The sequence below is a fragment of the Diceros bicornis genome, chromosome 36, assembly GCF_020826845.1.
Source record: "Diceros bicornis minor isolate mBicDic1 chromosome 36, mDicBic1.mat.cur, whole genome shotgun sequence".
Lineage (NCBI taxonomy): Eukaryota > Metazoa > Chordata > Mammalia > Perissodactyla > Rhinocerotidae > Diceros > Diceros bicornis.
The window spans coordinates 21,269,003-21,293,791 of NC_080775.1; the positions used below are offsets into that span (position 1 = coordinate 21,269,003).

The window sequence follows — 24,789 nt, forward strand, 5'->3', positions numbered from 1 at the left end:
CATATGGAATCTCAAGGGACCCCGAATAGCTAAACCAGTTTTGAAAATGAATGACAAAGTTGGAGGACTCTCACTTCCAGATTTTAAATCATATTGCAAAGCCACAGTAATCAAAACAAGTGTGGTACTGGCATAAAGACAGATAGACCAGTGGAATAGAATAGAAAGCCCAATGGTCAAATGATCTTTGACAAGAATGCCAAGACCACTCAATGAGGAAAGAACAGTCTCTTCAACAAATGGTGTTGGCAAAATTAGATATCCACATGCTAAAAATGAAGTTGAACCCTTATCTTATACCATATACAAAAATGAACTCAAAATAGAATAAAGAATTAGGCATGTAAGACCCAAAACTATAAAATTTCTAGAAGAAAACATAGGGGAAAAGCTTCATAACTTTGACTTGGCAATGATTTCTCAGGTATGAGACTAAACACACAGGCAAACAGACAAACAAACAAGGCAAAAATAGACAAGTGAGACCACACCAAACTTACAAACTTGTACATCAGAGGACCCAATCAACAGATTGAAAAGATAATGAAGTGGGAGAAAATATTTGCAAATAATTTATCTGATAAGGGGTTAATATTCAGAATATATAAACTCAACAATAAAAATATCAAATAACCCGATTTAAAAATGGGCAAAGAACATGAATAGACATTTCTCCAAAGATGATATACAGATGGCCAAGAAGCATAAAGATAGATGTTCAATATCACTAATCATCATTGAAGTGCAAATCAAGTCCACAATGAGATCACTGCACACCCGTTATAGAATGGCTACTGTAAAATGAAAACACCCAGAAAATAATCTGTTGGTGAGGCTGTGGAGAAATTGGAACCCTTGTGCACTGTTGGTAGGATTGTAAAATGGTGTAACCGTTATGGAAAACAGTATGGAGCTTCCTGAAAAAATTAAGAAAGAACTACTAGATTCTACTTCTGGGTGTATATCAAAAAGAATTGAAAGCAGGATCTCCAAGAAGTATTTGCACTCCCATGCTCATAGCAGCACTATTCACAATAGCCAAGAAGTGTAAGCAACCCAAATGTCTATCGGTGGATGAATGGGTAAGCAAAATGTGAAATATATGTACAATGGAATATTAATTCAGCCTTAAAAAGGAAGGAAATTCTGCAATATGCCACAACATGGTTGACCCTTGAGGACATTATGTTAAGTGAAATAAGTCAGTCACAAGAGGACAAATACTGTATGATTCCGCTCATATGAGATACTTAGGATAGTCAAATTCACAGAGACAGAAAGTATAAGGGTGGTTACCAGGGCTTGAGAGGAGAGGCAAAAAGGGAGTGATTGTTCACTGGCTATAGAGTTTCAGATTTGCAAGAGAAAAGGTTGTGGAGAGCTGTTTCACAACAATGTGGATATACTTAACTCTACTGCACTGTACACTGAAAGATGGTTAAGGTAGTGAATTTTATGTTATATGCTTTTAAAAAAATCACAGTAAAAATAAATCTGTATGCCCTTATTTTTTTTGCCTTACTACATTGGCCAGGACTTAACAGCACAACATTAAATAAAAGTGATAGCGGGCATTCTTAATTCTCTACTTCAAAGGTATTAAGTTGAGCATTTCACCATTAATGATATTGATAGCTATAGTTTTTGTTTGTTTCGGTTTTTTGTTTGCTTTTGGTTACTTATATTTTTTGGGTAACTATAATTTAACAGATTAAGGAAATTATCTTCTAGTCCTACCTTGATAAGAGTTTGTTGCTTTTAAAGTCAGGAGTGGAGATACTTTTCTGTCTCTGTTGAGATGATCATATAATTGTTCTCCCTTATTCTGTTAGGAATTAAATTGATTCATTTTTAAATGTTAAATCTACCTTGTTTTCCCAAGTAAACTTATTGTGAGATTCAGTTGGCTGTTTTCTATAGGATTTTGGCATCTATGTTTGTGAGGGAGATTAGGGTGTAATTTTCCTTTTTTAATATGGCCTTGTCAGATTTTGATTTCAATGTTATGCAGATGTCGTTACAAGCTAGGAAGTATTCTCTCTGTTTCTGTTTTCTGGAAGCATTTGTGTAAGGTTGACATTATTTTGACCTTAAGTGTTTTGGTAGGATTCTCTGGTAAACCTGTTTTTGTCTGGAGTTTTCAAAAAATCATAATTATGCATTTATTTTCTTAAGTGATTAAAAGACTATTTAAAATTTCTGGTTTTTTTGTGGTTAGTTTTTGGTAAGTTGTAATTTTGGGAAATTCATCCATTTCATCTGAATTTTGAAATTTATTGGCAAAAAGTTCTTCATTATTTTCTTTATCTATTAAGTACCAGACTTTAAAATGACCTTGGTTATTTGTGCTCTTTTTTCCTGTTAGTCCAGCAGTGGATTTACCCATTTGGCGTTATTGCTGCTTATATTTGCAAATATTTTTGTTTTCTTCTACTTTTGGGAGGCGGGTTATTTAGGTATTTTCTAAAATTTTAAGGTGGAAATTCATTTAGCTCATTAATTTGCAGTCTTCCTAATATATGCTTTTAAAACTGTATATTTCTAGGGAGAAATTTAGCTTATCCTGTAACTTAGTTTAGTTTTGTGAGGAAGATTGTCCCTGAGCTAACATCTGTGCCAATCTTCCTCTATTTTGTACATGGGATACTGCCACAGCATGGCCTGATGAGCAGTGTGTAGGTCCAGGCCCGCAATCTGAACCCGCGAACCCTGGTCTGCTGAAGCGGAGTGTGTAAAGTTAACCACTATGCCATCAGGCCAGCCCCCAGATATTTTCATTATAATGAAGTGAAAACTCTCATATAATTTCGTTTCTAATTACTACTATGATCCATTGATAATTAAGAAGTTTGTTTCTTTTTTTTTTGTTTAATTTTTATTTATTTATTTTTTTCCCCCAAAGCCCCAGTAGATAGTTGTATGTCATAGTTGCACAGCCTTCTAGTTGCTGTATGTGGGACGCGGCCTCAGCATGGCCAGAGAAGCGGTGCGTCGGGTTGCACCCGGGATCCGAACCCGGGCCGCCAGCAGCGGAGCGCATGCACTTAACTGCTAAGCCACGGGGCCGGCCCAGAAGTTTGTTTCTTGATTTCCAAATACATGAGGATTTTTATCTTTTTATTATTGACTTCTAGTTTAATTCCATCGTTGTCGGAAAACACACTCTTTGATTTCAGTCTTAAGAGATGTGTTATGAACTTGATTTACGTCTAGGATATGGTCAGTTTTTAAAGAAGTTCTATATGTGCTTTAAAAAAATTTTGTAGTCTTGGAGTGTAGTATTTTATATATATTCATATGGTCGGATTTGATATTTGGCTTTGTTAACATCTTATATATCCTTGCTGATTTGTTGAATACTTGTGCTATCGTTTACTGAGGAGGATATGTTAATATTTCTCATTGTGACTGTTCATCCCTCCCTCCCCCATCCCTGACAACCACTGATCTTTTGACAGTTTTTATAGTTTTTCACTTTCTAGACGTTATATAGTTGTAATCATACAGTATATAGCCTTTTCTTTACTTAGTAATATACTTTTTTTGTGTGTGTGTGTGAGAGGAAGATTAGCCCTGAGCTAACATCTTGTTGCTCATCCTCCTTTTTTTTGTTTTTTTTTTTTGTTTTTTTTTTTTTTGCTGAGGAATATTAGCCCTGGGCTAACATCCATGCCCATCCTCCTCTACTTTATATGGGACGCTGCCACAGCATGGCTTGACAAGTGGTGCGTTGGTGTGTGCCTGGGATCCAAACCTGTGAACCCTGGGCCGCTGCAGCAGAGCACATGCACTTAACCGCTATGCCACTGGGCCGGCCCCGGTAATATACTTTTAAGTTTCCTCCATGTCTTTTTATGGCTTGACAGCTCATTTATTGTTAGTGCTGATTTTTTGTTTGTCTGGATGTATCACAGTTTATTTATCCATTCACCTATGGAAGGACATCTTGGTTGCTTCCAAGTTTTGGCAATCATGAGTAAAGCTGCAGTAAACGTTCATGTGCAGGTTTTTGTGTGGGCATAAGTTTTCAGCTCCTTTGGGTGAATACTAAGGAGCACGAGCTAGATTGCATGGTAAGGGTATGTTTAGTTTTTGTAATAAACCACAAAAGTGTCTTCCAAAGTGGCTGTTCCATTTTGCATGCCCACCAGCAATGAAGGAGAGAGTTCCTGTTACTCCTCATCCTTGCCAGCATTTGATGTTATCAGTGTTCTGGATTTTGGACATTTTAATAGGCGTGTAAGGTTCCTCTTGGATTACTTTTTATAATTCTATTCTACCCTCTGTTAGCTTGATAAAATTTAATATTAATATATATTTTACCCTCTTTCTAAATCCTCTGAGACTCTTAGGAAACTTTAAATTTATTTATCTGACTCCTGACATACAGCTTATTGTTCTTGTATACTTTAATTCTCCATTTCTTTAAAAGTTGTAGTGTTTTCATCAGATTTTGTTGTGCAAGGGCTATGATGGTCCTTTAAAATGAAAAAGTTTGTGAAAAAGGTGTTATTTTTTATTTGAATGTTTGACAGAATTTACCAGTGAAACCTGGTGTTAGAGTGAAACCTTTCTGGGAAGATTTTTGATAAATTAATTTTTGAAAAATGGGTATAGAGATATTTCTATTCTTTCTATTTCTTTTTGTCTCAATTTTCGTGAGTTCTGTTTTTCAAGAAATTTGACTACTTTGTCTGAGTTGTCGAATTTGTTGGAATACTGTTTGTTGTGGTATTTTCTTATTATCCTGTTTGTTGGATCAGTAGTGTCGGTAGTGATAACCCCATTTTTATACTTGATATTGGTGCTTTGTGTTCTCAGGTTTTTTGTTTGTTTGGTTTTGGTTTTTCCTTGACCAGTATACCTAGTGCTTGTCAGTTTTTTTCACCTTTTAAAGGAAACAGCATTTGGCTTTGTTAGTTTTTTAAGACAGCTGCCTGTTTTCTATTTTATTGATTTCTGCTTTTATCTTTATTATTTCCTTCCTTAAACTTGCTTTGTGTATATTTAGCTCTTACTTTTTAACTTCTCAGGGTGGCACCTTAGGTCTTTGATTTTAAATCTTCTTTTCTAGTGAAAGCATATAAAGCTGTAAGTTTCCCTCCTGGCGCTGCTTTTGCTCCATTCCACAAAATTTGATATGTTGTATACTTTTTGCCAATCAGATCAAAAAGCTTTCCAATTTTGTGATTTCCTCTTTGACCCATACGTTTTTTGAAAGTATATTATTTATTTTCCATATATTAGGGGTTTTCCTAGATACATTTTTATTGTTGGTTGCTAATTTAATTTTGTTGTGGTCAGTGATTACACTCTAGATGATTTTAGTCCTTTAAAAATCACTGAGGCATATTTGAGGGTCCAGCATATGGTCTGTGTTGGTGAGTGTACTGTATACACTTGAAAAGGAATATGTATTCTGCAGTTGAATATAGTGTTCTGTAATAGTTAGATCAAAGGATTGATATCATTGAGCTCTTTTATCTCTTTACTGATTTTTTTTGGTCTTGTTCATCTATCAGTTGCTGAGAATGGTGTGTTAAAAATCTGTTATGATTGGAACATTGTTTCTTCCTTCAGTTCTGTCAAGTTTTGCTTCATGTATTTTAAGGTTTTATTATTAGGTGCAGACATTTTTCTAATTGTTATATCTTTCTATGTAATTATCCCTTTGTTGTTATGAAATGTCCCTTTTTATCTATGGAGTATTTGTCTTGTAGTGTATATCTCATATCAAAATAGTCACACTCCAGCCTTTGTATTCTTACTGTTAGCATGGTTTATCACTTTCCATCCATTTGCTTTATTTGCTTTAAACTTTGATCAGAGTTTTTATGTTTGTTAAAAATGTCTCTTATAGGCAGCATATAGTATAGTCGTTTATATTTAATCTCCTCTCAATCTCTGCCTTTAAATGTTGTGTATAAATGATTAACATTAATATAAATTAAAATTTGGATTGAGATCTATTTTAAGATTTGTTCTTTTAAAAAAATTTAAAACAGCTTTGTTTGGATATGATTGATATTCAATATACTGCATATATTTAAAGGGACAGTTTGATAAGTTCTGGCTAATATATGTACCCATGAAAACAGCAACACAATCAAGTCGATGAACATATCCATTACTCCAAAAACTTTTCTCATACTCATTTGCACTCTGTCTGTACCAATCCTGCCTCTCCCCAGCTTTGTCCCAGGTAACCATTGATCTGCTTTCTATAGTTTAATTTGCATTTTCAAGAGTTTTATATAATGGAATTTATATGTGTATTTATGTGTGTGTCTCTAGACACACAAATATGTATATACCATATACCCACACTATTTTTATCTGGCTTATTTCCATCAGTATAAATACTGAGATTCATTCTTGGTGTTACATATATCAATATTTCATTCCTTTTTGTTCACTGTTACTCCTTTGTATGGATATAGTAGTTTATTCATTTATCTGTTGATAGTTAGAGTGTTTCTAGTTTTTAGCTATTATAAATTAAGCTACTGTTAACAATTGAGTACATGTCTTTTTATGACCATAGGCTTTCGTTTGTCTTGGGTAAATATTTAGGCATGAAATGGCTAGTTTATAATGATAAGTGCATGTTAAATTCTTTAAGGAGCTGACAAACTATTTTCTAAAGTGGTTGTAACATTTTACATTCCCACCAGCAGCACATGAGAGTTCCGGTTACACTACATCTTCTTCAACACTTGGTATGGTCAGTTTTTTTAGTTTTTGCCATTCTAATAGGTGTGTAGTGGTATCCTTGTGGTTTTAATTTGCAGTTCCACAGGGAGTAATAAATTTGAGCTCTTTTTCATGTGGTTATTTGCCATTCTTTTTTTTTTTTTTTGGGGGTGGGGGGAAGATTAGCCCTGAGCTAACATCTGATGCCAATCCTCTTTTTGCTGAGAAAGATTGGCCCTGGGCTAACATCTGTGCCCATCTTCCTTTACTTTATATGGGATGTCACCACAGCATGGCTTGACAAGCGGTGCATCAGTCCGTGCCCGGGATCCAAACCTGTGAACGCTGGGCCGCTGGAGCGGAGTGTGCAAACTTAACTGCTGTTCCACCAGGCTGGCCCCTCATTTTGTTTTTGATTTGCATTTCTCTAATGACTAATGATGTTGAGCATCTTTTCAAGCACTTACTGACCACTTATTTTTCTTCGTTCTGACAATTTGTGCACTTTAACTGGGGTGTTTAGTTCGTTTACGTTTAGTGTGATTAATGATATGGTTAGATTTAAATCTGCCATCTTGGTACTAGTATTTCCTTTAGTCCATCTGTTGTTTGGTCTTCGTTTTTTGGACTTCTTAAGAGGTTTGAGATTTTTATGATTCCATTTTATCTTTGTTGTGTTATTAGCTATATATTTTGTTGTGTTAATCATTGTCTTAGGGTTTAAAGTATACATTTTTTCCTCAGTACAGTCTAATCAAGTGATATTATTCATGTATAGGATAAGATCCTCAAAATAATATAGTTCCATTTCTCTTTTTTTACACTTTATGCAATTGTTGTCATGGATTTATCTTTGTTATAAACTCTACAGTGAATTATCATTATTTTTGTTTAAATAGTTGTTTACTGTTTAATGTGGATCTTTTTTATATCTTCCATGTCTCTACTTAACTTTTTGAACATATGGAATGAAGTTATAACTGTTTTATCATCTTTTTCTCTTTATTTTACCATTTATATCAGTTCTTGGTTGGTTTTGATTGATTATTCTCAATACAAGTTGTGTTTTCCTGCTTCTTTGCATGGATGGTAATCTTTGATTGGATTCCAGACATTGTGGATTATACATTTTTGGATGCTGGCTGTTATGGATGGGTGGATGGATGGATGGATGGAGAGAGAGAGAGATATATATAAAATTTTAAAAATTGAAGTCACATTCACATAACAAAATCATTTTAAAATGAACAATTCAATGGCTTTTAGAACATTCACAGTGTTTTACAACCATCATCTCTACGTAATTCCAAAACATTTTCATCATCTCAAAAGGAACCTTTTAAATATTTCTTTCCTAGTACCCTCATTTTTCCTATGACTTATTGGTTGTTTAAGGCTGTGTTGTTTAATTTTTAAATATTTGCAATTTTCCCATTTTCCTCCTTTTAGTGATTTGTAGCTTCATTCCACTATAGTTGGGAAAGATACCTTGAATGATTTAATTCTTTTTAAATTTATTGAGATTTATGTTCTAGCATAGATTCTGTCTTGGGGAATGTTCCATGTGCACTTGAGAAGAATGTGTATTCTGCTGTCTTTGGGTTGATTGGTCTATTAGGTTTAGTTGATTTATAGTGTTGTTCAAGTCCTATATTTCCTTATTTATCTTCTGTCTAGACGTTATATCCATTATTGAAAGTGGGGTGTTCAAGTCTCCAAATATTATTTTAGAATTGTCTATTTTTCCTTTCAATTCTGTAAATTTTTGCTTTATATATTTTGGGGCTCTGTTGTTTGGTGTGTGTGTGTGTTTATAACTTTTACACTGTGATGAATTGACTTTTAAATCATATAATGTCCTCCTTAGTCTCTTTTTATAGTTTTTGACTTAAGGTCTTTTTGTGTGATATTAGTGTCGCCATCCAGATCTCTTTTGATTACTATTTGCATGGAATATCTTTTTCCATCCTTTCGCTTTCAACCTATTTGTGTCTGTGTGTCCATAGTGAGTTTTTTGTAGACAGTATATAGTTGGGTCATATTTTTAATCTATTCAGCTCATCTCTGTCTTTTGATTGGAGAGTTTAACCCATTTCCACTTAAAGTAGTTACTGATAAGCATTTATGCCATTTTACTGTTTTTCCTGTATGATTTATGCCCTTTTTGTTCTGCAATTTCTCCAGTACTGCCTTCTTTTTTTCTAAATTGATTTTTTGGGTATTGTTCTCTTTTGATTCCCTCCTTTTCCCTTTGTGTATATCTTTTAGGTATTTCCTTGCTAGTTTCCCTGGGATTAGAATTAACATCCTAAATTTGTAATAACTTTGTTCTAATTGATACCAGCTTAGCTTCAACAACATAAGAAACTCTGCTCCCGTACAGCTACATCCTTCCCCTTTTATGTTGTTTTTACCAAAATTTTTGTCTTTATACATTGTGTCTTTACATATCCCTATACATCGTTTGCCCATTAACATAGATCTGTAATTATTTTTTTCATGCATTTATCTTTTAAATCATGTAGGAAAGATAAAGGAGAGGTACAAGTAAAAACTGTCATAATGCTGGCTTTAATTTTTACCTATAGTTACCTCTACTCGAGTTCTTTATTTTTTGTATGGCTTTTAGTTATTGTCTAGTGTTCTTTCATTTTAGCCTGAAGGACTCCCTTTACCATTTCTTATAGGGCAGGTCTATTAGCAACGGACTCCTTCACGTTGTGTTTCATTGGGAACGTCTTACCTTCTCTGTATTTGAAGGGTAGCCTTGCTTGATGTAGAATTCTTGAGTGATGGACTATTTTCTTTCAGAAATTTAAAAATGTCATTACTCTCCCTAATGGTCTCCATTGACTTTGATGAGAAATCTGTTAATCTTATTGAGGATTCCTTGTATGTGACAAGTTGCTTCTCTCTTAATGCTTTAAATATTCTTTTTTTCCTTGGCTTTTAGCGGTGATTATTATGTATCTCAGTGTGGATCTCTTTGTGTTTTTCCTTCCTGCGGTTTCTTGAGCGTCTTGAATATGTAGATTTGTGTCTTGAACAAATTGGGATGTGTTTGGCCATTATTTACTCAAATATTTTCTCTGCTTCTCTTTCTCTGCTCCTTCTGGGATTCCCATTGGGTGTATGTTGGCAGGCATGACTGTGTCCTACAGGTTTCATAGGCAAATTTATTTTTTTTCCTGTTCTTTTTTTCTTATGCTCCTGAAACGAGATAATTTCAGTTGGCCTATCTTCAAGTTTGCTGACTTTTTTCGTTACCTACTCAGACCTACTGTTGAAATTCTCTAGTGTATTTTTCACTTCAGTTATTATAATTTTCAGCTCCAGAATTTCTGTTTGGTTCCTTTTTATAATTTCTCTATATTGATGTTCTCTATTTGTTGTGACATCATTGTCCTAGTTTCCCTTAGTTCCTTGTCTGTGCTCTCCTTTCGCTCTTTAAGCGTATGTAAGACAGCTAATTTAAAGTCTTTGCCTGGTAAGTCCAATGTCTGTGCTTCTGCAGTGACAGATTCTATTAATTTCTCCTGTGAATGAGCTATACTTTCTTTTTCTTTTCATGCTTTGTTACTTACTCTTTCTTGAAAACTGGACATATGGAATATTATGATGTGTTAATTCTGGAAAGTAGATTCTTTCCTCATGGTTTAATTTTGTTGTTGGCTGTATGCTGCAGCTATTTGTTTTTAAAATGGCCTTCTAAACTTTTTGTTAAGTGTGTATTCTTTGTCACTTGTGACTTCTAAAGTCTCTGTTTCTTTAGCTTGTAATCAACTAGTGTTTTGACAGAGATTTGCTTGAATATCAGTTGCCAAAATAGTGAGCGAGCGAGAGAGAATCAAAAAGCAAAAACAGTGAAAAGAAACACCTCTTCTGGGTTTGCAGATTGGCTCTGCTGGGTCCATTCCTTCAGTGGTTAGCCAGTCTGTTTAAAACTGTGCCTTACTTAGCTTTCACTTCCTGCTTGCACTGTACCTGGAGATAAGCCAGAGATAAAAATTTAGGGTCTCCTCAGGTCTTTTTTTGAAGATACATCCTGCCCTGGGTGTGTGTTGCTCTCTGAATTCTCTAGAATGCACAGCTGTTTTTGAATGCTCCAGTTGCCCAGAGAAACCGTCTCCAGCTTTTCCTACCAGACTTTTGGGACTCAGTTGTATGCTTGAACCATAATGCTCTGCTCCAGGCACCTGTGAGTTTTTTGTCTGCCTTACAATGATTTGAGGAATAATCACCACTTTTCTGTCCAGTGAATTCTGAGCTTGTCAAAAGAAGAACAAGCATGTTGTGTCAGTTCTTCAGGAGCCTGCAGAGACTTGAGAACAGATGAACACAATTCTTTGCAAATAAGGTCTGTTGTGCTCCTTCTGAAACCAGGAACTAGGGTTCCACACTGGGAACTCTGGGTGCTATCTTCAAGACCTCTGCTGAACCCAGGGTGAGCATGGGTCAAGGGAAAGTAAAAATGCCCAAAACTTTCCTACCATTTTTTTTTTTAAGTTTTTGTTTATTGCAGTAACACTGGTTTATAACATTGTAAAAATTTCAGGTGTACATCATTGTACTTCTATTTCTGCATAGATTACATCATGTTCACCACCAAAATACTAATTACAACCCATCACCACACACATGTACCGAATTATCCCTTTCACCCTCCTCCCTCCCCCCTTCCCCTCTGGTAACCACCAATCCAATCTCTGTCCCTATGTGTTTGTTTATTGTTGTTATTATCTACTACTTAATGAAGGAAATCATACGGTATTTGACCTTCTCCCTCTGACTTATTTCACTTTGCATTATACCCTCAATGTCCATCCATGTTGTCACAAATGGCTGGATTTCATCGTTTCTTATGGCTGAGTAGTATTCCATTGTGTATATATACCACATCTTCTTTATCCATTCGTCCCTTGATGGGCACTTAGGTTGCTTCCAAGTCTTGGCTACTGTGAATAACGCTGCAATGAACACAGGGGTGCATGTACCTTTACAAATTGGTGTTTTCAAGTTGTTTGGATAAATACCCAACAGTGGAATAGCTGGATCATATGGTAGTTCTATCCTTAATTTTTTTAGGAATCTCCATACTGTTTTCCATAGTGGCTGCACCAGTTTGCACTCCCACCAGCAGTGTATGAGAGTTCCCTTCTCTCCACATCCTCTCCAACACGTGTTGTTTCCTGTCTTGTTAATTATAGCCATTCTGACGGGCGTGAGGTGATATCTCATTGTAGTTTTGATTTGCATTTCCCTGATAGTGATTTTGAACATCTTTTCATGTGTCTGTTGGCCATCTGTATATCTTCTTTGGAGAAATGTCTGTTCAGGTCTTTTGTCCATTTTTTAATTGGGTTGTTAGTTTTTTTGTTGTTGAGATGCATGAGTTCTTTATATATTTTGGAGATTAAGCCCTTATCAGATGTATGGTTTGCAAATATCTTCTCCCAATTGTTAGGTTGTCTTTTCGTTTTGTTGATGGTTTCCTTTGCTGTGCAGAAGCTTTTTAGTTTGATGTAGTCCCGTTTGTTTATTTTTTCTATTGTTTCTCTTGCCCGGTCAGACATGGTGTTTGAAAAGATGTTGCTAAGACCGATGTCGAAGAGCGTACTGCCTATGTTTTCTTCTAGAAGTTTCACAGTTTCAGGTCTTACATTCAAGTCTTTAATCCATTTGGAGTTAATTTTTGTGTATGGTGTAAGGTAAGGGTCTACTTTCATTTTTTTGCATATGGCTATCCAGTTTTCCCAACACCATTTGTTGAAGAGACTTTCTTTTCCCCATTGTATGTTCTTGGCTCCTTTGTCAAAGATGAGCTGTCCATAGATGTGTGGGTTTATTTCTGGGCTTTCGATTCTATTCCATTGATCTGTGTGTCTGTTTTTGTGCCAGTACCATGCTGTTTTGGTTACTATAGCTTTGTAGTATATTTTGAAATCAGGGAGTGTGATACCTCCAGTTTTGTTCTTTTTTCTCAGGATTCCTTTAGCTATTCGGGATCTTTTGTTGTTCCATATAAATTTTAGGATTCTTTGTTCTATTTCTGTGAAAAATGCTGTTGGAACTTTTAATAGGGATTGCATTGAATCTATAGATGGCTGTAGGAAGTATGGACATCTTAACTATGTTAATTCTTCCAATCCAAGAGCACGGAATATCTTTCCATTTCTTTGTGTCGTCTTCAATTTCTTTAAGAAATGTTTTGTAGTTTTCGGTGTACAGATCTTTCACCTCTTTGGTTAAGTTTATTCCCAGGTATTTTATACTTTTTGTTGCAATTGTAAATGGGATGGTATTCTTAATTTCTCTTTCTGCTACTTCGTGGTTAGTGTACAGAAATGCAACTGATTTTTGTATGTTGATTTTGTATCCTGCAACTTTACCATATTCGTTTATTTTTACCATATTCGTTTATTCATTTAAGTTGCCTTTTTCTTGCTTTAGCCTTTTGCTTGGTTACTGCAAACCTTTCGTTTTCTTTTCTAGAGTCCTGACACAATTGGTTCTGACAGTTCCTGCTTGATATTTTGATGACTCTGTGGGGAAATGTACCCTTGGAGCTGCCTACTCCACCATTTTTACTGACATAAATCTGGACATTTTTGCATTTCTATAAATCTTGTTGCGTTTTGTTCTGAAATACTATGTTCCTTTGAAACAGTTTGATCCTTTCAAGTCCTGCTGTTATGGTTTATTAGGTGGGTCCAGAGCAGTGCTTAGCCTGGGGGTAATTGTTCCCCACTACTGAGGCAAGACCTTTCTGAGTATTCTACCCAATGCCCTGTGAGTTATGAGTTTTTCCAGTCTGGCTAGGGGGAACAGGCACTGTTCCTGGCCCTTGTGCCTACCAGATACTGTTTCTTCTTATCCTTTTGGATGATTCTTTTTCCACTGTCAGGTAATCTCTTCACTCACGTGTTCTCTGCTTAATAGTCAAGTGGTGCTGTTTGGATAATCTCTCTCTTTGAGTGTTCTTTCTATGAAGAGGTTTCATTTCTGGTACTTCGTCCTGCCACTGTGAGCTGTCTTGGTCTCACCAGATCTCCTAAACTTTGGGAGTGTCCTGGTCTTGGCCTCCATTCCTCTCTTTGTGCCTTGACCTAGAATAACTCTCTAGACATTAAGCTGGGGCAAACTGAGAGCTCACCTAATTTGTTTCTTGTCTCTTTGGGATTGCCGTCCTTTGTTACCTGATGATAATCCAGTGTCTTGAAAACCATTGTCTCAATTATTTTGCCCATTTTTTGTAGTGGGGAGTGTGCATTTTTTCATGCAGGAGGCTAAATTTGGTCCCTGTTACTCCATCTTGACCAGAAGCAGAAGTCTCCTACTACTCCTTCTTAACCTTGATTTTTTTCTCTTATTGTTCCTCTGTTCCCTTTTTTCTTCTTTCTTTGTGATTATATGAATATTTTTTAGCATTGCATTTTAATCAATTTAATAGTGTAGTTAATTAGCATTGCATTTAAATTTAGTTGCATTCACTTACCTTTTTGGTCATATCTCTTCTATATATACAAATATTAACATGTATGTATGTAGTGGTTGCTCTAGGGATTACACTTTTCACACTAATAAGTTCAGTCTACGGTATCACTTCCCACAAAATGTAGAAACCCTGAAACTGTATAGATCTCTTTTACCCGTTCCTTCCCCAATCTTTGTTATAGTTTTAATATGTGCTATGTTTACACACCTTGAAAACTTTACCAGATGACGTTTTAATTTTTGATGTAAGCCATCATATGTATTTTAAGTGAAAGATGGTATTATTGTTGTTTTATCCATCAGTGTCCATTAAAAGTACCTACATATTTATCACGTTTCATTTTTTTTTCATCTTGGAACTTCCTTCTTGGCTTATTTTTTCTGTTGCCTGAGAGAAATTGTTTGGTGTTCTCTTTAATGGAAATTTGTTTAAAGGTATTTTTGAACTTTATTTATCCAGTCATTCTTTTGATGATAACTTGTGTTTTGGTTGTTTTAAGATCATCTCCTTCTTTTGGTTTTCTGTAGTTTTACTAAGGAGTGTGCCTGGGTGTGAATTTGTTTTTATTTATCCTGGGATTTATTGTGCTTATTCAGTCTATGACTTGCCGTCTTTCTTCTGTTTTGGAAAGTTTTTAGGTGTTATCATTTCAGATATTGCTTTTGTCCCATTGCCTCTTTCGTATTTCTCTGGCACATTTCTCTGGGACTCTTAATTATGTGTTAAGCCTGCTTATTATATTGTTCTTGTCTCCTTTCCTCTTTTTGTATTTTTCATACTTCTGTGTTTTATGCTAACATTCTGGATATTTTCTTCTGACCTATTTTGTTGTTGCCCTCTAATTCTGTTCTCATCTGTGTCTATAATTTTATTTATTTATTTATCTTTTCCCCCCAAGCCCCAATAGATAGTTGTATGTCATAGCTGCACATCACTCTAGTTGCTGCACGTGGGACGTGGCCTCAGCATGGCCAGAGAAGCAGCGCGTCAGTGCGTGCCTGGGATCTGAACCCGGGCCGCCAGCAGCGGAGAGCGCGCACTTAACCGCTAAGCCACGGGGCCGGCCCTCATCTGTGTCTAAACCATTGTTAATCCCATCCATTGATTTTTTAATTTTTGTTTTTACTTCTGGAATTTTTATTTGATTTATTATTATAGTTTTCAGTTCTTTGAAGAAATTTTCAGTTTTATGTTCTGTGTATTTGAACATAATAAGCATACTTATTATTATTTTTTTTTAAAGAATTTTATTTATTTATTTATTTTTTTTGTGAGGAAGATCAGCCCTGAGCTAACATCTGCCAATCCTCCTCTTTTTGCTGAGGAAGACTGGCCCTGGGCTAACATCCGTGCCCATCTTCCTCCACTGTATATGGGACGCCGCCACAGCATGGCTTGCGAAGCAGTGCATTGGTGCACGCCCGGGATCCGAACCATCGAACCCCGGGCCACCGCAGCAGAGTGCGCGCACTTAACTGCTTGCGCCACTCGGCGGGCCCCAAGGGCATACTTATTTTAATGTTTATGTCTGGAACTTCAAAATACAAATGTGTTTTGATTTTCTTGTTTCTGCTGGTTTTCATTCATGTCGTCTTGTCTCTCATGTGTTTGGTACTTTTCGTTGTGCTGAAAATGATAATGAACTAATAGCAGAAATTATTTGTAGCCAAGATAACAATTGTTTTCCTCCAGAGAAGATATATATTTGCTTCTGTCTGGTGCCTGGGGGCGCTTGTAATGTAGGATTGCGGAGCTCCTGCAAATTTCAGAGGTTGAAATGCTCAAAGCCCAGCTGCAGTCTCTTTGGGCAACTATGTACTTTAGTTGATTGTTACTCTTGGCTTGCTGCCCTGTAGTGTCGCCGCTGAAAGGAGTTTACTAGTTTCTCTTCTCCCTTGGTTGTCTGTAGACATACATCCCTATACTTTGAGCCTGCTGAGTTTGTCAAAAGCACCTCTCACCCTCTCGGCTGCTTTCTCAGAAATAGGCCAATGTCCCCGGGGTGGCACAAGTGGCCACAAGCTGTGCTCCTCTCGCTGGACTTCCATCCTTTTCCAATTTTGGCCCAGTAATTCCTCACTATCATATCAGGTCTTTGATATCTTCAGTCACATTTTGAAAATTAAAAGAAACGTTAACATTTAATATCAATTGTTAAAATATTTTAAGTGAAATAGTAAAATAATGAATATTAGTACTAGTATTTAAAATATTGACATTGATGTAAAAGTTAAATGATTAAAGATACTTTTAAGGTTAAAGTATTAAATACTTGTAAGATTAAAGTATTAAAATTTTTATTTTAGGTATTCAACTATAAAACTTCGTATTTTTATAGTGGTTCTCAGAAGTAGTGTTGGTTGAATTACTTAGTCTGCTCTTATAAGTGTTAATGCCAGCATCTGAATTTAAAAATGTTTCCCTTTATTTGTGTTACTGTACATAATAACTGGAGAAATGATTAAAAGTGCTTGATAGTGGTTTGACTATTCAGTCAATAATGAGAATTTGTTAATGTTTTTGTTGTGCATTTGCTTAAATGGGCATTTAAGGAATCTCTTTAGAAAGTTAATCATTTTATTTATCTTTGAAACAGCTTTATTGAAAACTGGAAAATGACATTATTTTTATTTATTTATTTTTAGGTTGGGCTCATGTGGTTTGCGCCCTGTATATTCCAGAGGTACAGTTTGCCAATGTTTCTACAATGGAACCAATCGTTTTACAGTCTGTTCCACATGATCGTTACAATAAGGTACAGTGGATATTGTTTTGTTGATATTTGAATGTAATTTTTTTGTTTTAAGACTGTAAAGAATTTTTTTTGTATTTTGTTTTACTATAGGCCTCCATTAAAAAATTTATATTATAGACCTCCATCAAATTCCAGAGAGATTTGGAGAAAGTATAATTACTAATGTAAACTACAATTATTAAAATATGTTCTTAAGGTCACAGGAGTACAAAATAAACAAACAAAACTATATTACCTTTTATACTAAACCTAGGTATTTAGTAGTGTTACATTTACATGACATTTTAATCCTTGTAGATTTGTCCTTTAAGACATACTGACCTTTAAAAAAAAAAAAAAGAATTACTGACCTTTTATGTTCTTTCTCAGACATCAAGGTTCTATTAAATTTGAATTAATCAGGGGCCGGCCCTGTGGTGTAGCAGTTAGGTGTGTGTGCTCCACTGCTGGCGGCCCGGATCCCAGGCGAGCACTGATGCACCGCTTGTCACGCCATCCTGTGGCGGTGTCCCATATAAAGTGGAGGAAGGTGGGCACAGATGTTAGCCCAGGGCCAGTCTTCCTCAGCAAAAAGAGGAGGATTGGCATGGATGTTAGCTCAGGGCTGATCTTCCTCAAAAGAAAAAAAAAAATTGAATTAATCATTATTTGGTATAACATTCATTACCATATCATACGTCCTTTCTTAAAAAATAATTCTGTTACAGTACATTATTTGCCCCTCTTCCCTCCACGAATTATTTTCTACCCCTGACATAAGACTTTTGTTGTTACTGTTTTTTTTTTTTTTTGGCTGAGGAAGATTTGCCCTGAGCTAACATCTGTAGCCAGTCTTCCTCTATTTTGTATGTGGGTCGCCACGACAGCATGGCTGATAAGTGCTGTAGGTCAATGCCCGCAATCTGAAGCCTTGAACCCAGGCCATTGAAATGGAGCATGCCAAACCCAACCTCTATGCCACCAAGCTGGCCCCTGTTGTTACCTTTTTTAAAAATTGTAGTTAATGTTTGCTTTTCTCCCTCTATATCTCTTTCTTGATTTAGTATACACATATTATTGTTTCATTCTCTTTTGCACAATAGATGATTTTTCTATTACCCAGTGTGCCTTTAAATACAATGTTATCATTCAGTTGAAGGTACCTGTTGATTTATTCCATCTGTGGGATAAAGTGTCACTGTAGCCAGTACTAAAATTTCAGATATTTTTGTTAAGCATTTGTAATGTAGACTATTAATATTTATTAAAAAAAATTTGAAAATACAGAAAAATAAATAGAAAAATGCAAGACAAAAATTTTTCTAAATATTCCCATTCAGATCCTTTTAGATTTTTTTGTGTGTATTTTTACATATGCTATATACTTGTAAAAAATTTGGATCATGTTGCTTATATTGTTTTGTCTGTTTTTGAAACTTGTCAATCCTGAACATCTCCTTGTGTCAGTAAATTATATTTTTACCATTATTTTTAGTGGATACTTAGTATGTAATACAGAGCATTATTAGTTTTGATAAACTGCAATTTAATTAAGGAACTCTTTATTGTTGAAGGGCCTCATTTGGTGTTTGGCATGTACGTACCAACAGAATCTCTTTGTAAAGGGTATGACATTTTGGAAGCTTCAATAAATATATTGTGTGAAATTGTCCTCTAAAATGCAGTTTCTAATTTATACTACATTAGTAATATGTGAGATTACTCATAACCTTATATCCTATTAAGTGCACTGTGTATTACCATTAAAACAATCTTTGCTATTCTTTTAGTGAAAAATATTACAGTATTTGAATGATTTTCTTTGAGTACTGGTAAGGTAAAATATTTTAAAGTATTTTTGAAGGTTATTCATGTTTGTTAATTGATCCTGAATAGCTCTTGGTTCATTTTAATATTGTAATAGTTTTATTTTTTCTTACAAAGTGTTTTTTATATTAGAGATATTAGTATTTTGTCTGTTATATACTTGCTGTATATGCTTTAGCACATAATGTAACATTTGCTTTTTAACTTTCATTATGTCTTCAAGTTTCTTATTGTTGATATTCTTGCAGGTTAATTTTTTCTAGTTTAGAAGTTTAAAATTTTTAAATAATTTACACAACTACTCTTTGTTTCTGCCTTTGATACCATGCAAAGAAAATCTTTCTCTACACTAATGTATATATTTTTAGTACTTTCAAAGGTCATTTTTAAAAAATATTTGCTTTTCCTTTCTATTTTGAAATAATTTCAAACCTACACAGAGGTTGCATCAATAGTAGAAAGAGCTCTTCCTCCCCTAAACCATTTGAGAGTATTTTATCAATACGGACACCCCTGAATGCTTTAGTGTGTATTTCCTGTAAAGAAGGACTTTCTTCTACATAACCAGAATACAGCCATCCAAATGAGGAAATTAGCAGTATGCATTATTACTGTCTAATCCACACACCTCATCATTATTTCTCTAATTTTCATTCATGTTTCCCCAGTTTTCCAAATAATGCCTTTTATAGTGAAAAGATCACAGATTGCATTTCGTCTTTGTCTCCTTTAATCTCAAAGAGTAACTCAGTCTTCCCCTGACTTTCATAACTTTGATACGTCTGAAGATTACAGGCCAGTTACTTTGTAGAATGCCCCTCTATTTGGATTTTTCTGATGTTTCCTCATGATTAAATTCAGACTATGTGTTTTTGGCAGGAATATCACAGCAGTGATGCTGTGCTCTGCTCATTGCATCCTGTCACAGGTGGTACCTGATTTCAGTTTTTCTCATTACTGGTGATGTAACCTTGATCACTTAGTTAAGGTGGTGCCGGCAAGGTTTCTCCACTGGGAGGCTAATGTTTTTTCCCTTTGTAATAAGCATTTTGTGGGGAAGTACTTTATATGTAAATATCTTGTTCCTTGTGCCTTTTACCAGCTAATTTTAGCACCCTTTGTTGTTTCTTGGCTTAATTAATTTATTACTATGATTGATGGCAAGTGGTGGTTTTCTAATTCCATCTTCTTCTTTTACATTCATCAGTTGGCATTCCACTTTGAGGAAAAGCTTTCTTCACTCCCCAATTATTTATATTAGTATGGACTAATATGGACTTACATGTTACTGTTTTATTTTAATGGGCCGTTCCCCATTACTGTCATTTAGTTTGATGCTCATATTTGATCTCAGGTTTGACTGGTGGGACCCCTTCAAGCTGGCTTCTGTGTCTCTTGACATGTTTCTGTCATTCTATAAGCACTTCTTTACTTCTGCCACAACAGTATGTTTGAGGCTCATCTTGTATCATTCCTGCCCTAGCCTTGGAATCACCATTTATCCAAGGAGCCTTGATTCTTTTTAGGTGAGAATAGTATTTAGAAACCACGGTAAACACTAGGTGTGCTCATTGCTATTGAGATATTGCTATTCCCAGGCCGTCTCGGTGGGGATAGGAAATATATGTGTGTATATATATACAGAGATACATTCACATCTATATTTTTTCTGTACTTATCTTTATATATTAAAGACCGAGGTCATAATGATACTTCTGATTTAATACATGGATATATATATATATATGCATACACACATATCTATATGTATATCTGTATCTATCTATATATGGAGAGAGAACCATAAACTCTTAGTCATTTCTCCAAATCGAATCCAGTAACACAGGGTTCATTCTAATTTTTTTCTTTCTATATTTATGGCCTTTGTGCTGGACAGTAAGAAACCTGACTCTTGTTATCCACAATATATTTACTTATTTGATCAGTCCCTCGTGTATAAACAGATCTGTTACTGCCATCCCCTAATGCAGAGGCCATCCTAACCTCATTCAGGCTCACACCTCACTCTGGGGTGTTGCTGCTTCCCTGCATGGCTGCCTTTTGCACCATTTTGGGATTTGACACTCAGCTTCAGTCCACCACTACCCTTTTCCCCCTCCATGCTTGGTCTTTTCATGTTGCTCAGGTCTGACGCCTCACTCTGACACCATCTCCACCCTTACCCCCAACACTGTCATTGGTGCCAATCCTCCTGGGGCTCTGACACTTGTGTTAGACTGCCCTTTCCTCCCCAACATGGATGCTCCCATACTTGGCCCCACCTTATGGCTTTAAGACTAAAGTATTCAAGGAGTAAGGGAGGGAGGGTAGAAGGAATAATGAATTGTTTAGATATAAATCTTTTATCCATGCCAAGTTAATTTTAGAGTATGGTGAGATAATGTGTCTAACTTTTCCCCTCCCACATGGTTAGTCAACTTTTTCAACACTATTATTGAATAATCTATAGCTTTGCACAGTGATTTGAAATACTGTTTGAATCAGGATTACGTTCTTGGGTATTCTTGACATATTTTTCTGCTCTATTGATGCATCTGTTTATTCTTATCCTAGTACCACACTATTTTAAATTATTATGGCTTTATATACATCTTAGTACGTGGAAGAACAAATATTGTCAAGTATTTATTTCTCCAGATGAACATTAGGGCTAACAAATACAATTTTGATTATACTGGCATTACAACGAAATATTATTTTAGGGGGAAGAATTGGTCTTTTTATAATATTGAATCTTCCCTTCCAGAAACACGGTATATCTCTCCATTCATCCCTTCCAGAAACATGGTGTATCTCTCCATTCATCAAGTTTTTTTTCTTTCCTTTTTGTAGTTTTCCTTATGTGTGGTTGCTATGTAGGTTTTTGGATTTTTTGTGTGTGTGTGAGGAAGATTGTCCCTGAGCTAATGTCTGTGCCAGTCTTCCTCTGTTTTATATGTGGGACACTGCCACAGCATGGCCTGATGAACAGTGTGTAGGTTCGTGCCCGAGATCTGAACCCATGAACCCTGGGCCACCGAAGTGGAGCACGCAAACTTAACCACTACGCCACTGGGCCAGCCCCAAGTTTTTGGATTTTTATAATTGTTGATTTGTTTTGTATAGTTAACCTTAAAAACTTAATAATATTCAGTTCATGAATATTCAGTATGGCTAATAGTGGGCATGTAATTTTGAAATGATAGGAATAACTGGAAAATGGATTGTTGAGTTTTGGAAGACATCAATCCTTAATGGATGGTAGTAAAGGATAATTTGGAGAATATTTATTAATGTATTGGGCACTTACTATGGACCTACTTTGTATCACACATTATGCTAGACACTAGGAATTCAAAGATGCATAAAATTTAGGGTTTTTCTCCATGTGACACTCTCAATTAGAAAGACAATCAAGTAAATATATAATCTATGAAAATAAAAATAATATATGTTATAAATAGTAAAAAATCTGAGTGGAATGTTATGGAACCAAATGAAAGGAGGGATTATATTTGCCTAAGGAATTGAATAAGGCATACAAAGATATTATAAGGGCTTTGCAGAATAACTTAGAATTTGACCTGTGGAAAAAAGGATCAAGTAATAATTCCAGACAGAGAAAGTAACATAAACTAGGGTAGTAGGTGCAAAGGGGAGGGAGGTGGTAGGCTGTTCAGAGAATAATACATAATCTTGTATGGCTAGAACATTGTGGGATTTAGGAAAAAAATAAAAGGCAATTTTGTGAGTGATAGGAAAGGAAATTTTCTAGAATATTTGTATAGCATAACTAAATTGCAGAGAATTCACTATGTTGACCTGTTATGTTGTTAAATTTTCTGTATGTCTTTAATATATTATGGCTAGTTTTTGTATCATTTATCATCAGATTCTTGTTTTTATTTTTCGACCTCATATTTTCTTGTATCAATTATTCATTTCACTGGCATATACATTTTGTTAATGAACATAATGAGTGGCGTATGTTACCTTTAAATTACTTTTTAATAATTTTTAAGAAATGTGAAGATTGGGGCAACATAGAGAATTGTGAACTTTTTTGGTGTGGAAGCTTGTATTCTTCAGCATTTATTTTAGAAAGCAACAATTTCCGTAGAAAATAGTTGGCAGATGATGTATATATCCTGTATGTATCCTTTTGAATAGTCTTTATTTATTGAATGTTCATGAAGGAATGAGTGTTTATAAGTATAGGAAGGATCATAATAGACCAAACAAAGAAACAAATAGAAAACACCATGAAATATGGTGTCGTTGAATTGTAAAAGCTTAAAGATAGAGGAAAACTTAGAAACTGTTAGCCCAGCTTGCCTTCTATTTTTTTCAAAAGGAATAGTAGTGGATAGCTACTAAGAGAAGTTTTTATCAATGTATTTAGCATCTGGGTGAAAAATTTGCAAGTACTAAATATTCTCTCTGATTTTTAGGACTCACGTTAATGCCATTTAAAAAACTAGGTTTCACATAGTAGAGCTCAACATTCCACATATCCATCCATTCATCTAGCCAGCATTTATGGCATGCCTTATTGTATGTGCCAGGCACTGTTGGAAGCATAAGGAATACATAGAGCTCCTATGTAGGTAGGATAGACATGCATAAATCAATGATTGTTAAACAGTGGAGTATGTGCAAGGATTCTAGAATACAGAGTGTGTTCACTTAACCTAGTCTGACAGAGCTGAAGAAAGAGAGGGAAAGTGTCTTAGAAAAGGTTACAACTTCTCTGAATTTTACAGAGTAAGAGGCCTCCAGGTACTGGCTGTGATGGGAGGAGAAAGGAGGAAGCACGTGAGTGGCTATTAGTTTTACAGACTGAAGGAGCGAAAGCTTTGAAGTGGGAAATAGCAGGGAGAGTGAGAGGGGGAGGGAAGAGGGAGTGGTGATGAGGGAGAAGGGCAGTATTGCCAGGACTTTGAATGTGATACGGGGAATTCTGAGAGAGGTTGTGAAGGACCAGATTTTCAAGGGCCTCATATGTCACGTTAAGGAGCTTGAACTTTATTGAAGGGTTTTAATACTTGGGAGGGACAGGCTCAGGTCTACCTTTCTAATGGATAGTGAAAGGAGGATGGGAGACAGAGGATAGAACAGACCAGTAGTTACATAGAAACTGTTTAGGCTTTTGCAGTGTCCCAGAGAAGTAATAATGAGGATCTGAAGTAGGAGAGTAGTAGGAATGAAGAAGAAGGGACAGAGACGTTTAGATAATATGTAAGAGGTTTGATTGACTGGGCTTGGTGATCAGTTTAGTGTGACACACAAGATGAGGGAGGAAGAAAAGTCAGAATGGCTTTTCAGTTTCAAGAAGATAAGTGCTAGGCCAATCATTACCACCTGAGCTAGAGTATATATACAGGAGTCAAGTTAATTGACTCATTTCTTAGAACAAAGACACTAAGTTTTAAAGTCTTGGCATATGTTGATGAGACTTATTACCTTGTTTGTAAAACAAGTCTTGGGTCTGCAAGTTGTTTGCTAGCATATATTAACAATATGATAATAAGGCTCCAAGATATAATTCACATTTCTGCTGAAGCACTGAATGTTTGCTTTTGTGTATATCTAATGTATGTTTGTTTTTGCTTGGCACTTTATCCTAGTTACTCAAATAAACACTTAAATTCTTTTTTTCTTTTCTGGACAGGTGAATCATTTGGAAAAGCAAAACAGTCTTGCAACTGTTATCTATAGAAAAATCTTTTTGCCCGTTTTTGGTACCTCAGCTGATTCTCAATTTGAATTCCCTATTTGGCTTCTCTCTGTTGTCTTTGCCTCTCTCCCTCCCCCCAATACATTCATGTACACACACATTCTGCTGTAATTGGTATTGTTTCTCTTTTTCTCAGGGAAGAGTAAATTAATTTTTGTCCTTCGTGTGTTTTGTGCTTCTGTGTTCAACTTCACTTCTAATTGCCTTTTTTTTTTCCAAATCCAAGGCTTAGAGGCTATTTTATTAAATGGGGGTTACTGGGTACTGTGGAAGAATGGCAGTATAATTTCCTTCAGTGTTATT

The 24,789-nt window shown here is 35.5% G+C and overlaps 1 protein-coding gene across 14 annotated transcripts in view; it reads left to right on the forward strand.

Moving 5' to 3' along the window:
• MLLT10 (MLLT10 histone lysine methyltransferase DOT1L cofactor) overlaps positions 1 to 24,789 on the forward strand; it is a 269,667-nt gene that overhangs the window by 80,777 nt on the left and 164,101 nt on the right. For all 14 annotated transcript variants that reach the window (XR_009216985.1, XM_058532542.1, XM_058532546.1 and 11 more), the window contains one exon: positions 16,834 to 16,943. Coding sequence is in view for 13 of the 14 variants with exons in the window: in XM_058532542.1 (XP_058388525.1) it covers positions 16,834 to 16,943 (110 nt within the window). In the remaining variant the exon portion in view is untranslated. The remainder of the gene's footprint in view (positions 1 to 16,833; positions 16,944 to 24,789) is intronic.